This window comes from Dermacentor silvarum, chromosome 2, assembly GCF_013339745.2.
Source record: "Dermacentor silvarum isolate Dsil-2018 chromosome 2, BIME_Dsil_1.4, whole genome shotgun sequence".
Classification (NCBI taxonomy): Eukaryota; Metazoa; Arthropoda; class Arachnida; order Ixodida; family Ixodidae; genus Dermacentor; species Dermacentor silvarum.
In genome coordinates, this window is record NC_051155.1 from 172,169,460 (window position 1) to 172,185,492 (window position 16,033).

General features: G+C 45.1%; 1 protein-coding gene across 1 annotated transcript in view; it reads right to left on the bottom strand.

The window, feature by feature from the left end:
- Positions 1–1,954: 1,954 nt before the first annotated feature.
- The window catches only part of LOC119442117 (solute carrier family 22 member 3), a 43,044-nt gene continuing 28,965 nt past the window's right edge, over positions 1,955–16,033 (bottom strand). The window contains exons 7-11 of the mRNA XM_049661904.1: positions 10,676–10,791; positions 9,059–9,273; positions 8,031–8,212; positions 4,316–4,518; positions 1,955–2,117 (exon numbers count right to left, since the gene is read on the bottom strand). Of these exons, the coding sequence (XP_049517861.1) occupies positions 2,057–2,117; positions 4,316–4,518; positions 8,031–8,212; positions 9,059–9,273; positions 10,676–10,791 (777 nt within the window). The 3' untranslated portion in view covers positions 1,955–2,056. The remainder of the gene's footprint in view (positions 2,118–4,315; positions 4,519–8,030; positions 8,213–9,058; positions 9,274–10,675; positions 10,792–16,033) is intronic.

Genomic DNA, 16,033 nt, shown 5'->3' on the forward strand with positions numbered 1-16,033 from the left:
CATAGCGTTGCCATTACGTGTGATAAATTTAATCTTGGTGGCATTTGTAGTTATGCCTGGGCATCGGGCAAAATATCGCGTCGCTCGTAAAACACAATTATAACGCTTCGGAGTGCTGTCCTACGTAATTTGTCGCAAAGGTTAATATAATTCCACACAATTTAAACTTTTCCTATATATCACCCATGATGTGTCCCTTATTTTCGCCAAATACAAGCATGCTGCTTTGTTTAGATTACCGAGGGCATCCTGAGAAACCAACGGCGAATCTCGTATAATGAATGACAATTGGAAAAGAACGAGTGTTAGATAAGTATTTGCAAAACTAATAATTAAGTTACAACAGCTAAAATGTTGCGACTCATTGTACTTCTTGTTCCCCGCTTATCTAACAAGTATAAATTTTGTGTAACGCAGGGATTTCTTGAGGACATTGAAAAACGTAGCTGATAACGGTAGCATGACACATTACAGCAAGTTGCTGAAGAAATTATTTGGAAAAACTTTATTTCACTACACACATTTCACTTCGCAAACATAAGTTACATAAGTCGGTCCAATTAAACTGGTAAGGTTTCATTGTGGTCGCATTTGTAGTTATACCAGGGCTTCGTAATACATTTTGTGCCACTCATTCATATACCCTTAGGAGGGCTTGAATACACATCTTACTGCACAAGCCGTAACTACCCGAAACACGTGACATCTTGCCTACGCATAATCCACAACGTGCCTCTTATTTTCGTGAAATATGAATTTTATGTAACATAGGGTTATTTAAGGACGATTGGAAACGTAGCGTACGTTGGCCATACAATGCTTTCGAGCACTTGTTAATGTAATTTTTTTCCAAAGAGTATTTGATCCATAGGTTTCCCACGTAAATTTCTTATAGCGTTTTCCCCATGTTCGTTAAACTAGAACTCGATGGATTTTGTAGTTCAGCCAGTGTGGCGGGCTAAATTTTTGTCGCTCCTAAACCACTCTCATAAAACTCCAGAACACTTGTATAGGTAATTTATTGCAGAGGTCAAAATAATTCTACACACTTTGAATTTTACCTACATATTACCTATAGCGTGTCCCTTGTTCTTGAGAAATATAAACAAGGTGCCTTGTTTAGTTCACCGAGGACACCGCAGAAACCAACAGCGAAAGTTCGAACCCCTTATGACGCATGAAAATAGGGGGAAAACGAGAATCCAGTAATTAACGTTAACACTGCTAATTAAGCCCGGAACGTGAATGTTTCATCACAATATAAACTTAACATTTCCTTCTTTTTCACCAAGCTCTAAGTTGGTGTCTTGAACAGCTGTTTCAGGACTATGGGAAACATTGCGGTTAATGACTGTGTGATATCCTGGAACATTCCAATAACTTTCTACAAAGACTGTCATTACTGTCATTACCCTACACAGACTAAACATTTACTGCTCCACACTTATAACATGATTTTTTACTTCAACGAAATATAAACACCATCCCTCGCATATTTCACCAGGGAGGCCTGGGAAAAGCAACTATATTCCTCGTATAAAGCATAAAAATATGAAGACAACTATTCAGTAATTACTTTGAAAGCACATAATTGACGTACAAACGCCAAACTTCTGAGTCATGTGACTCATGAAGTGGCCCCTACTTTCTGTAAATATGAAATCTCTTCCGTTCTTTGGTCTTCCTAGAAAAGCAGGGAACCTTCTTAAGCGTTTCATATTTAACGCTTCTAAATGGGCCGAAAACGATTGTTTAGCAATATTTCTTTAACCCTAATTAGCACACGCTTTAACATTTCAGTACGTCTTGACCATAATATTTTTCATGGTTCCTTAAAATATAAAGTGCACGAGTGTTTTAGTTTTCTCAGAAAACCATGAAAACTGGAATATAAAGTTTTTTCGTGCTTCTTGTCTCATAACAGCTTCGCTGTAAGAGAATACAGGGAAGCCACTGGTGTAAAATAGGAACTTTATTGCTAACTTCAGCAGATGTCTCTCTTTGTTTCCGTACGCAGGCGTGCATCTGGCGATCAAATGGCTGATCTCTTGTATTCCTATAAGTGTGTGACGATTTCTTGATCCCCCTTCACGGGCTCTCCGTTCGATTTGTCGCCCCTGCAAAGAAACCAAAATGACATTGAATGATTCGTTTATTCTCTTCCTTTTATTTGACGTAATAATAACAATAGCAAAATAAATGTTCAGTGCACTCAGCAAGTAGGTGTCATGCTGCTTCACACTGACTAGACTCTGAAATAGGTCCTCTTCATGAACGACGAAAGAGATTCTTTAATAATTAGAACGCACAGCACTGTCTGTTTTCACGTAGGTCTGGCCGTCGCGGCGGAGAAGAGGCTACATATTGTTCATCATCTGATCTTTTTTGTGAATAACTAATGTAATACAACTTCGTTTGTAAAAACTCAGGGTTGTCGCTGCAGTGTACGCAGAGATTGATTCCACTTAGTCACCGTTTCAGAACTTAATCAGCGCCTTATCGCCAAGAAAAAAAAATAGTGTTTTATTTGTGCACTATATGTATATGCCGCAGTTGAATTCGGCATGTTCCTTTTAAGTGCGTAGCACTTTAGGGGCCCAGGCTGTCGGCGTCTAATGTGATGTCATGTCGTCATGGTCCCGTGCAAAAACAAGATGACAAACAAGGGTCAAAACAAGTGCAGAATTGATCAAAACCGGTTCAAAATAAACGAACACGATTCAGAATAATTTAAAAGACAGTAATAATCAAGCACTAAGCGCATTAATTAGCAGAAACTCGTGAAAATCACTTCCGAAACGCCAGTCTGGTACCTGCGCAACGTGAGAGAGGTCGCCACCACCCCACAAGCGATCGATTCCTCCTCACTTGTGTAAGAATAGCACAAGAATAACATAAGGGAAACACCGGCGCATCACTGCTTTGCACTTCTCCGGGTTCCACGTTAGCGGAGCTGCATTAGCGCAGGATTTGAACTACACAAGCGCATAATTTGAGTAGGGTTGTAGCTAGATTAAGCGCAGGATTTGAGCAGGGTTTGAACTACACAAGCGCAGGATTTTTTTCACCTCCTCTAGCCTTCTATCTGCCGTAGCGAAGGCATCGCCACAACCGCGTCCCAGATTGCACCACTGTCTCTAGCATACATACTTCACTTTATAGCTTCGCAAAACTGATGGGCTCTTACATTTTTTTCTTATTTTTGATAATACACCCCTGACTCTTCTCGTCACTGATGATCGACCATGCTATGCAAAATTTCGTGGAGTGAAGTATTGATCTGCTGCTGGTCACCGCCATTATTATAACGACATAGGCTAGATGTGATGCTGATAGCCTTTAGGTATACTCTCCTTCATTACGACGATAGCCGCGTGTCTACATGCATGTTACATTCCAAGCCACCTGGTAACTTCAGCATAGGACTGATGAACATTGACAATACGTACGAAATCCTCATACTGGCAAGGTCAAATAAACGGGACGAGTGACTGGCGAACTTTACGCGCAAGCCAGCGAAAACAACCATCCTAAATCTTCTTATCACATGCACAACTGGTCACCCTGAAAGAGAGCCCGTTCGGCGAAAAGACGGCGAAAATTGTGACTTGACATCATCATTTCGTCTGCCATGGTTTCAGAGCGATATGAATTGAGAGGTTTATTCAATTACTTATAAGGTCCGTCGTACTTTTTTTTTCTATGCAGAGAATTCTGACAGAGTCTCAAAAATTTTCGTAGAATCTCCTCAGGGAGTTATCTGAATGTTGCGGAAGCATTTCCTACCAACGACGTGGTGTTGACTCAACACTGCTGGTAATCACCTAGCAATCCTAGCCCTGCTCAGTGGCTGCGGTCGTCTTGACGCCATTATGGTAAATGCGACAGCGCTGAGGCGACACCAATTGCTGCGGAAGGCGACGCAACGGGAACTGATGAGGCAAGCAAACTACTACAGTGGCGACGCCAGGTGCGCTGATGACGTTCCGATCCGAAGCCACGGCTGCTCCACAGTTCTGGCTTACGAAAGGTGTGCCTAGTGCGCGCCTGATTGCACACGTCACGTGGTCACAGGGACGCTGCTCGCGCGTTCATCGTCGTCTTCTGCCACAGCTGGCGAAAACATTGCTGCTGGCTCTATCTTGAAAGCGATCGTCTTACGCGAAGGACGGACGCACGGACAGTTTTCTCGTTGGGTAACCATCGAACTGCTTACGTATTTAAAAGGACTATATACGACCAAGTGGACCTGGCTTAGTTTCTGCCCTAAGCGTTTAATTAAAAATGAAAGCTGCATCGGTAGTCGCGCACTCGCCTTTCCTTGTCTTGCCGGTCGGGTAACCTGGTGACGAGTACGGGGCAGAAGCAGAGCCCCTGGTCCTTTGCGAACTCCTCGCCGTCCTCGATAGTCTGCGGCAGTGGTTCGTGCACCGTGTCCGGCACAAAGAAGAGCAGCAGCGCAGCCAGCAGCGACAACACGCCCATCACGAGCAGCGGCAGGTACCGGTCATACTCCACCTGCATTGCGCGAAGCGTGATACCGAAAACTGGGATCATCGAAGGTTTCGCTCGTACGGTGACATGATCCTCATGACAGCCTAGTGGTGATTCCCACTTCGTTTAAACATTTCAATGGAAAAAAGATATCTTGTTGAAGTTTTTGGTTTATCTTGATTTAAATATCATGCACTGCCGTCTCTGTTGCATTACCTATGAAGTCTCTACGCGTCAAGAAATGTATGTAACATCTGGCACAACAGAAAGCCTCAATGGCTTTCTGCCGAGGCTTTTGCGAATTAACTCAAAATATGTCAGGAAATGCATTGATGTTATAATTTAAACTTAACAGCACTGGAATTTCTACACTGTTGCGCAATGTTGACTGGATCATTATTGGATTTGGCCAGAGATTTCGAGACCGTATTCCATGAAACTGTTGTTAAGCACGTGATTTTTGCTAAACTTATGATATGACTTATTACTGCTCAGCTTCAGTTCTGCACTTGAGACATGTGCCCTTAAAATGAAACTCGGCACCTCCTATCAAATACATAGGAAAAGAAAGATCGTTTTTCTTGGAAATCATAGCACTGAGTGTGATGGTGTTTGTTACATTTAAAGGAAAAGGTTAAAATATAACCGCTATCGGATGGTGATTCTTATTGCAATAGCAATTATATGGACACTCCACGCGCATTTCTGCGCCGCCGCCGTCGCCGCCGTGGCCGTCGCCGTGATGTTCCGTATAAAGTCCAAACACGATAACATCGTCGCGGCATGCCGTACGCTGTATGTGCGAGTGAAAGCATGCCAGGGTCAGCCGACGATCGCGGCTCAATCTCGCGCGCGCGAGCGCGGAAGGCGGTGCGGAACGGGTGGAAGCTTGCCGTCTTCTGCTGCGCGCGAGGCACGGGGAAGAGGCGAGGGAGGTGGGGCGTTCTACTCCTGCGGCTGCTGCCTACGGCACGGCCGTGCGGGCGCCGTATCTTGAAAGCGATCGGAGACGTGGACAAAATGCGCGCCCCCGCGGGCCTTATCTTCGAAGCAATCTGCGATATGTAAAAAGTACGCGGAGTGCTGGTAGCTTCGTATGTGCTGTGCTTTCGACGTTTAGTTTGCGTTGAAGTGAGACAGCACGAAGGTTAATTTGCTCGTCGCTGCTGCCGCGCTTCCTCACTCCAGCGTTTTGACAGCGAATTTCCGCGGTCATCTAGTGAGATGTGTTCATGTTTACCTCTGCGCGTGTGACACCGTGCTTGTTAATTTAGTTAGTAAGCGAATATTTGCAAATTTATACGGCCTATAAAACTAATATCCTTACTTCATACAGTTGTCTGCTAATTTGCTATCGCTATCGATGCTTCTCCTTTGGGGCAAAACTGCAACTTTTTTTTTTCACTTAGGCCCGCGACTTGTTTATAAAAATTGCAAAACATCAGGAAACGAAGCTATCAAGTTTATAACTCTCTAGCTCAGCAATGCCAAAACGATATGACAGTTCTGCAAACTGAATTTAATAATACGTCTAAAGCGGACAAAATTGTTATATTATACAGCCTTCAGAAACATACTGCTAATTTGTGAATAGGACATTTCGTAAAACTGTTGTAAACATTAGAACAAATCCCCGTAAGCTGTAAGTTAATACACCAAATCTGTCCGCTTTAGGTTCTCCAACGGATGCATATTACAGAAATGCGATATCTGTTCTTGGTGCATAGCTAAGAATTTGTAAAGTTCGTGTTCCTATTTTCTTCAAGCTCGCGAACTTCTGACAATTTTCAATAAACATTCAGACCCTTAATCAAGATTCCACTTTCTGCAGTCACAAGAATTAAACTTTTCCTCTCAAATGCAACAAATTTCATTAAAATTGGTTCAGGGGTTATCCCAGAAGGACATTTCTGCGTTTTACATGAATTTGCATAGGCAGCATCGTAGTTGCGCCCGAGCTAAAACTTCCTGTTAAGGGATTAATTAAAGATAACGAGTAAAACGTTGTTTTTAGCTAAAATCACATTGCGATTTATTGAGCAAGTAATACATATGCAGGTAATCCAGCGAATGTGACAGAATCATGCTCAGGAATTTTGAATATTGCCACTTCGGCTATCTGGCACACTTCACCGCAGCGCACCAGCGTAACTTAATGAGCAGCATTTAAAAGAAAAGGTTATATTTCAGAAGAATGTCCAAGTTTCAACAAGGTTCAGTTAGCAATATTGACAGGGTACGCCCTTTTTTTTTTTTTTTTGACATGTGTATTTACGGCACTTAGTCGTAACGTATTTGCTGCGATATTGCAGTATTTTGGTCGGGATTAAAACACTACTGTTACGCAGCAGGAAAGTTACAAAAAATATTTGGATGACGCTTAAGCTTCGCCTTTTAAGAGTGGAACGCGGTGCAATCAAAGATTCTTGAATGCTTGTCAGGCTTCCGGGCAACTGCAGCTCTCTTTTTTCTCCATCTTCGCCTCTGCGCGCCGCTGCCGTTTTACGCTGCCGAGGAGCGAACCCCATCTAGATGGTGCTTTTGGACGTTGTCTACCCGGGCGCGCTGCTGTTGGTATGGTAAACATGCTGGAAAAGGGGTTTGTGTTTGAGTTTCCTCGTAACAGAATTATGTTTTCTCGTACGTTCAAATTGCAATACAACGCTATCATGTCTGTGGGTTGTGGTTAAGTCGTACTTCACGATTTTTCTGACGGATTTTACTTTGAGAAATTTAATTTTTGTTCACTAGCGCCTTGCGCCACGCGGAGGTCCTGCGCCGTCGGGGTGGTTCGGGATGATTTTCTCAGCCACCGACGCCGGATTTTCTGCGACACGGGACCCTTAACACTGTCGCGTTATTAAGAGCCGTCAATACGCGCTTTATTGGAAGGGCGTATGCTCTCAATGTTGCAAACTGAAAGTTGCTGAAATTCGGGTGGCCTTTCGAAATATGACTTTTAAAAGTGCTGCTCATTGAGTTACGCCGGTGCATTGCTGTGAAGGTCGACAAGTACAAAGCAGGGGCAATGTCCAAATTCCTGCGTAAGTTGCGAATAAGTCTTGCTGTCATTAAAGACAGAGGAACATACATACAGGAAGGTTTAATACCCGCTGGATACCATGAGCTGGGTAAACAAACTCACCTAGTATATAATGCCCTCTGGACTGTTGTGAGCTCACGATAGCACAACCTCGAGACAACTAGGGACAGCGCACACCTGCGCGCTACAGTCCAGGCACAAAGAGTTCTCGCTTCCCGGTGGAAAGCGTGTTCGCACTACCAATCCCTAGCATGAGAAAATGATGTCCAGCATACGAATACGCCAATATGACAGTCATTAACTGGGCGCACTGCTATACCGTGGTTCATCCAGCATGAGCAAACCAAATGTATAGATTATTTTCCTGTTGTAACGCATGATCGGCTGGCACCAGAAAAGATTTAATGCGTAGGGCCTCGGATGTTGTAAAATGTGAGGAGTTAGCGCGTCGGGTACGCCCGCTGCGGGACCCATGATCGTCCACTCGTCTCACCAAGTAAGCGACGTCCGCACCCAGACAGCTGCCGATGTCGCCGAAGAGCCGCTTGATGAGCACTCCCCGACCTCGTATCTCGGTGGGGAAGATCTCGGAGGCCAGCTGGTACGTGATATTGTAGCCGCCCGCGTAGCAGACGATCGTGATCACAGCCATGATTAGTGTGGCTGCCGACGAGTCTGCGCCCGTAAGAAGTGACATAAAGGTAAGATAAACTAGGCAACACGCGAGTGAACTGTTCTCTCGTGCATGCGTAAAGAAAAGCTGCTACGCACTGAACTTTCGTGGGATTAAACGATAATGTACACTGCATTCTTACTAACCGTCTCGGCGGTGCTGTGGTTATATCGACAAGGGGAATAACACTACGTATGGTTGGAGACTTCGCATGTCACGACATCTACGGATGCAGAACTCACGGCTCTGCACGGTGCACTTAATTTTATAATTACAAAGAGACTCGGTAAATGGATCGTCTTTTGCGACTCAAAGGCGGCTTTACAATGTATGCAGTCGGTTCTTCTGCAAGGAGCTCACGATCAGTTGACGTGCTAAATCGTGAGCACGTCAAGCATGTCAAGAAAATGCCATAAAATTTATTTCCAGGGGTTACCTGGCCATTTCACTGTGTACTCTCATTTGCACAGTGAAATACCCCAAATAGAAGTGCAGCAATTACACGAACTAAACCCTTCGCTGCAACTCTGGCCGTCCTCCAGACTACAGCGACGTGAGGCGTCACTTATGTGTCGGTTGTGGTTAGAAGTTACCTTCACGAAGACTTGCACACACTTCATTGGTTAACTAACAGCGCTGTGTGCGATGTCTGCGGCTTCGAAGAGAGTGCCAACCACTTTTTCTTCCCCCGTCCTCAATGTGATTTGGAAAGACAATTTCCAGCGAATTGAGACGCTACTGGAACATCGTCCCCACAAATTATCGTCCCAGAAGGCAGTGAAGGCATTTTCTAGCACTTTCAAGAAGTGTCCGTACAGCTTCAAGAAGCCAATAAGTAGTGGACGTACCTGTTCTGAGCAGGGCCATGACTAGGGAGATGATGCCCCCGACGAACATAAAGGCCACGTTGGGCCACCGCCGCCCTAGCCTATCGAGGGCCAGGATGGTGAAGAGGTTGACGGGAAGCTCGAACGCGATGGCCGTCGAGTACGTGCCGTACACGTTCAAGCCGAGGTGGCTCAGCTCCAGTGTGTTGGCGTTGTAGACAAGACAGATGAGGAACCTGCATCACGTTTCCAGTCACCGAAAAGGACACGAGTGCCCAGCGATTGGCTCGCCCAACCGGGTGCATTTAGAGCAGTGCATCTGGACTGGGTTATTTTCAGCCGAGTGTGCTGGGTGCTTCAATTGTGACTGTATTCAACTACGCCGGTAGTGATATGAGTCGGTTTTCAAGCGATAGCGTTTGTTGGCTCTTCCTCCCGCTTAGGTGTATGTGTACTGCTGTCCGTTTATGGGAGGAGAGTCAACTTGGGCAACTAGGTATGTGCTGGCCGCTCGCTGCCTTGCCGATAATACAACATGAGCCACTGGTGTGTGCCCGAATAGACAAATTGCTGCCGGCTGCTGTCTGGCCTAGAAGACTACTTGGGTCACTGCGTGTGTGCCACTGGATATGCGCCCGAACGTACTAGTTCGGCACCGCGTATGTAGTATTCATATGTGCCCAATCTAGGCCAGTCCCCCCTAATGGATGTGCTAAGGGGACACAAGGAGTATGTAACCTTAAATATGTACATCTACCTTAAAAATTCACTACCACAAAAGACACCCCAAGAGGGCACCTATATACTTAGAAGTCTCATCTCACCTACTGAGTCGGATGGCCTCCGGGCGTTGGTTTCATGGCCCCCCTTTTAATTCACTCCTTCTACAGAGTGCATGATCAAAGTTAAGTTGACAGATTTTTTTTTTTTTTTTAGTTTGGCGCTGAGGCGCACGTGAGGACCACCTCTACAGTATGGTTATGTGGCGAGGGGGACACAAATAAGATGATAATTATCGCTGTTAGCCGTGCAATTAACAAAAATTTAATAATTAACTTTTCACTGGTTGCAGTAAGCAGGCACGTTTGTATTGAAAAGTTAGAGGCAGTTGTGTTTCTACAGAGTTCCACTTGGCAGAATTCTTCTAGTGTATACGTGCTTTGAGATATCGAACTGCGAAGTTTAATTGCCGTTCGCATGATTACGCATGCAAGACAGTGAGGACCGGCGCAAAGCTCCTCCCTTATGTGACGCGCCTTTCGCGTACGGCGTTTAGTCTGAGAAATGGGAAAGAGGCGCAGGCGAAAGTGATAACTGCCCCCTTCCACTCTCGGCTGGCGTAAACGCAAAGCGCACAAGTCGGAACCGCTATCAAACACGGAACCGCGCAGCCTGTAACGATGGTAGCTTCTGTTATATATCCTGAGTTATACCGAGTCGTGTATTGTGCCTTTATCACGGACTCTGGCCTGGTTTCCCTCATGCACGAGATGGAGACCAACCCAGGCCTGGAGGCCAATACCACCACCGATTCATTGTCAACAAAGATTACCTTCACTGAGCTGTTCGCTTGGTAGTCGTGAGGGTAAAGTGCGAGCTTAAGAACGTTGAGGTGAATACAAGTTCGGGCCGCCTTACCATCCGCCGAACAGCACCAGAGTATTCCTCCGAAGGCGCGGTGTCGCCACCATAGCAAGGGTGTCCTTCCAGAAGCTCCTTTTCGGCTCGGACTGTGCCACCTCCGTCGTCTTTATCTGCGGTTTCAAATGGTTGCAAAACCACATTTATGATCAGCGTAAAATTTATTTACTGTTGCCTTCAACAACTTTCTCGTACTTTTTTTTTTTTTTTTTTTTTGCTTCGGTGTCTACTAATGCTTCCACCGACTAGAAACGAGACACAATCGACCATGCAATTGAGGTGCGCAACAACTGCGATGGAAATATCTCCTCGGTGCTTTCCTGTATCGTATTCATTAGTTGCATTTAGAGATTTCTCTGAGACATTCCTGATTACGAAATCCCGTGCAGTTAGCTCTGTTTTGAGATTAACTTGAAATGTTTGCCTGATTGCACTATGCGAAGTGCAATCCAATTTAACGTGAGCTGCTCACTAGGACTGTATAAAAGGAAATGCAGCTGGCGAGTATAAAGATGCGGAGGTGATCCAACACGGACTTTCATGGATCGAGGCGTGCTGTTATTATGCGACGCTTAGACTGCTATTATACTATGTGCTAAAAAGAGTGCGAACAGTCACTCCGTTTTAGACTATCTCTTTTTAGACATTTTACCCCAGTTATACTGCACTTTCGCTGCAGTATAAGCGGCGCCGGACCGCTGCATGCGACGACACAACTGTGCCACCGGAAGAGGCGAGAAGCACCATAAGGGAAACAGTGCCCACAATGACCACATACGGTTTTGAAATTTGAAAGCATTCGTAAGCTTAACTGACCGTCTGGCTGGTAGAACTGAAGAACATTTGTGTCGGACTCATAGTATACTGTATACTGTATGCCTAGGCTGCGAAGAAGAAAAAAATAGAGAGGCACCTCTGGTCCCCTTGCTATTGCTCTCGACTGTGCCTTAGGGCTTACGCTTTGAGCTACAACGTGTACTCGGACCGTAGACTATCTGCCACCCCTGCGTCCAGCGTTACGAAGGCGCTCTTAACTTTTCTGACTCATTGGTCGCGACAAGATACTTTAATATTGTATGTGTGTGTTGGGTGTGTTATGTGTGTCAAGTGCCGTGTGTCTTGTGTGTATCATTTCATTTATCACCGCATTCATCTGGAGCAGCAGGCTAGGCGTGCCTCCAGGCAAACATCTCCAGCTTTCGTTAAGAGCCGCCCTTTCATGAGCACTAACCGATATCAATCCGTGATTGCAACATGTGTCATTAATTAACGAATTACGAAGTGAATATTATTAATTACATACTTAATCAGGTCATTTTCGCAAAATTTCTCGTCTCCCGATATGTATCGCCAAAGGAAACTCTTGTATCTCTACTGTGCTGTTTTTAGCCATTAATTCGACCCTTCGTAGACCATGCCCGGCATCTCCGACCCTGGTCTAGATTGTTGATGTGATGTGGTCGGTGTTTTTGTCTGCCTCTTTATGGGCCTATTCGTCGTCGTCCTAGTCTTGTTAGCCCTTTCCGTAATTATATAATAGCTAGGAACCAACTACCCCTCAACAAGGTTTTCGCAAGTGCTATTCTGCTATTAGTCTAGTGGAGCTCCGTGACACTAAGATATTGTAAAGATAAACGCGTGAATGCATACTTCGGTAGATTTCTCACTCGCCAGTGGGTTAGGAAACACGTCGGCAAACAACTACACTATTCATTCCGCGGGTTTTAATTGCAGCTGTATCACCGCTGACCTCAATGGCCCCACGCTGCAATGAAAGAACAAAAAAAAAAATGTGCGGCGTCTGTCGGAACGGTCATCTCCCTATCCCGTAACAGCTGCTCGCTCACAGGTCGTCTCACGCCGAGCAATAAAAAGAGGGTTGTCGAATGCACGACAATGCTCGCCTTTTTAGCGCTCGCTCACTTTCGCGATAGTTCATCGCGCTTTTTTTACTCTATCTATCTATCTATCTATCTATCTATCTATCTATCTATCTATCTATCTATCTATCTATCTATCTATCTATCTATCTATCTATCTATCTATCTATCTATCTTAGCGTTTCATAAATTGTTTTTATAGAGTATTGGATGACTCCGATGCTTAAACGTGCCTAAATAGGCCTTGCCGCGGCTCTCTGATCGCATGAGTGCGCTGATGCGAAAAGTGCTTGTTTCAGACTACAGTTTCAGAACTGCGTCCGTAACTGTTCGAACCAGGATAAACTTGTCGCCAAGGGATAACGTTCCCTACACCAATCTCTAACCATGCTTTAACCCTCCGCGCAAGGCACCCACTGTGCAGATAAGGACATGCACGCGAGTTCTTCGTGCCAGTATTATGGACATGCATGTACTGATACCTCACTCGCTGTTATATAGAATACCAAATTTTCAACAGTTGTTCCGTTCTCGAACGAATGATTTGTTATTTCCGAAAGGTCGTGCTTCAACTCAAAACGACGCTCACAAAGCTGTGCAAGGATTCTTAACCACGGGACTGGACCCTCGTCCGTAGTGTTCGTACTCTGTGTGTGATATATACGCATGTGTTGTGGCTACCTCTTCTTTCCCGCTTGTTTTTATATCTCCTGCCTATTCTCTTTATCTCTGGGTGGTGTTTATATATATATATATATATATATATATATGTTTGCATGATTAGTATTAATAATTATTATTATTATTATTAGTAGTAGTAGTAGTAGTAGTAGTAGTAGTAGTAGTAGTAGTAGTAGTAGTAGTAGTAGTAGTAGTAGTAGTAGTAGTAGTATTATAGTCATAATAGTAAATGTGTCGCGCAACGACGAGCGAAGAATATCGATGAGGCAGACCTGTGCTATTTGTGGGAAAGGCAACTGCTGATTGACCAATTATTTAATTTTTGTATGGTCTCGGAAACGTTAGCGAAGTTTTTATTACCGCTATAGAACGGAGTAGCCACTCTAGCTACCATAAGCGTTAATCAGGCGGCTAGCCTGCTTGGGCGAGGCCGGTTCACCTGGTAACAGCTGCTGCTGGCGGATCGTTCTTTTATTCTTTTTTTTTTTTTTTTTGCGCGGAACACATCAAATCGCATATTATCGCATATCGCGCGGTGCTAGCGTGTTCCGGCGTTTCGCTCAGGTGCTCTCTGACATGTGCCACGGAACACATCTCAACAACATTAAACAGCTAAAATTATTATATATTGGATCGTTTTATGTCGCCGCTAAAGTACTGCGCGCTATGTGAAAGCTTGGTAACGCTTTCAAGGTCATTTATTAAAGTACTCTCTTCTCGTGCGCATGCATATGGCGGAAATGCATTGCAGTCAACGACGTATATCGGTGTATAAAAGAGTAATCACTGCAAAAATTACCACTGATGCACTGGACGTGAATAAATAAAGCGAGTTTACGCGAAAATAGACTACTTTGGACGCTAATTGTTGTTGCTTTGGGCGGCTACCGGACAGCGATAAAAAGCATGACACCAGCCTAGGCCGCGATAACTCCATGCTGAGAAATTTCAAGATATTTGTGTCGGGAATCTCGGACGGGCGATAAAAAGAAATTCTCGTCTTCATAATAATTCAGAAATTCTATTCGATAGAACTATTTAAAATCAGAAATCCTCTCTACAAGACAGTAGATTATCCTATAACAGTTGCTGTTTTTTTTTTTTCTTGTTGTTGTCGTTGTCGTCGTTGTTGTTGTTGTTGTTTCCCACGTAATATGCTCACAGCCCAGCCAGAGAAGCCTGCTATCAGGGACTTGAGTAAAGCTTAAAGGTTAAATCGTTAAATGGGTGATTTAAACTGAGCGCCCAATGGGTGCCGGCGCCTCGCACTCTGGGCGCGACCGCCACCCTCCGACTTGGTTTTCATTCCCGGCTGCAGATGGCGGTACGAGCCGCGAAAGTTTGGCCTACCTGGACTCTCGATACTGAACCACGTCGCGAGAAGCGCGCGCTGCTACACGTGCTGCCAAACAGCCGCGCTTTCATACGCTGCAGCTGTTCGCGCGAACCCGTAGCGATCTATATTGGCAGAGTGACGTCCATACCTGGCGCGTGTGTTTTTATGTAACTCATATGCTAGCACATCTGGAGCTGGAATGTCTGGCTCACATATGAAGCAACGACGGCAGTTTCGACGTAAGTAAAGTGAGGCAGAAGAATTCGAGGTATGTCGCACATAATTGTCTGTGCGTCCACGCACAGACAATGCACAGATGTGTGACGCGCAGAGAGGCTCTGCATGCGACTGAAGGCATCCCGTGCGTCATCGAAGCGAATATTGCGGCCGAAATGTTAGTCTGTCCGCGTCGAACAGGAAAAGTATCACTTCGCGCGCCTCCGAGCTCTGCGAGCACGTGGAAGCGGGAAATCTGCGAAGGCACGTGCGCGGAATAAAGCCGGAACATGTAAAACGGCGCGTGTATTACCCAGAAAAAAAAATAGATATGGCAAAGAGCAGTGGATAGCAACGCTAATGCATATTCCAGTAGCTAACTTCTGGCAATGGAGGTGCCGCGCTGACCAGAATGTCAGACAAATGCTGTCGAAAATTTCACACTGCACGAAATGTAGTGACCTTCAAGAACACTGCAGTGCTTCACTCCATTTATTCGGAGCAAAAATACAGTATACTCATTACTCAGCACGTAAAAAGTGCGTACAGGTGATAGTGTGCGCATTGACATATATATATATATATATATATATTATATATATATATATATACATATATATATATAACGGAGGACCATTAGCGGTTACAGAATGGATACCACGACAAGGGAAGCGCAGTCGAGGTCGGCAGAAAACCAGATGGGATGATGTGGTGTGTGTGTGTGTGTGTGTGTGTGTGTGTGTGTGTGTGTGTGTGTGTGTGTGTGTGTGTGTGTGTGTGTGTGTGTGTGTGTGTGTGTGTGTGTGTGTGTGTGTGTGTGTGTGTGTGTGTGTGTGTGTGTGTGTGTGTGTGTGTGTGTGTGTGTGTGTGTGTGTGTGTGTGTGCAGGTGATAGCCTATCGGCTTGTGCGCGTTAAAATGGCCATACATGAACGTTCGTGACGCGAAGACTTTATTGCATTGCAGTGGTCAGGGCTCTAAGACGGCAACCACATGCGTGAAACGAAGTTCCGATGTGCTTTGGAAGTGGCGTCGTCCGTCACATATATAGTTGCGCCCTTTTCACAATGAGTCACAAGCCCGCTGGTTTCAAGGCCGCGAAGCACGTGCCATTTTGTTCTAGGATCTTTTTTTTTTTTTAATGATCACACCAAGCGCATTTATGCCGGTATTGTACTGAAGTCATCCCACGACGTAGCGCATAGAATGAGCGCACCGACGTCCGTAGACGCCACGCCCAAAA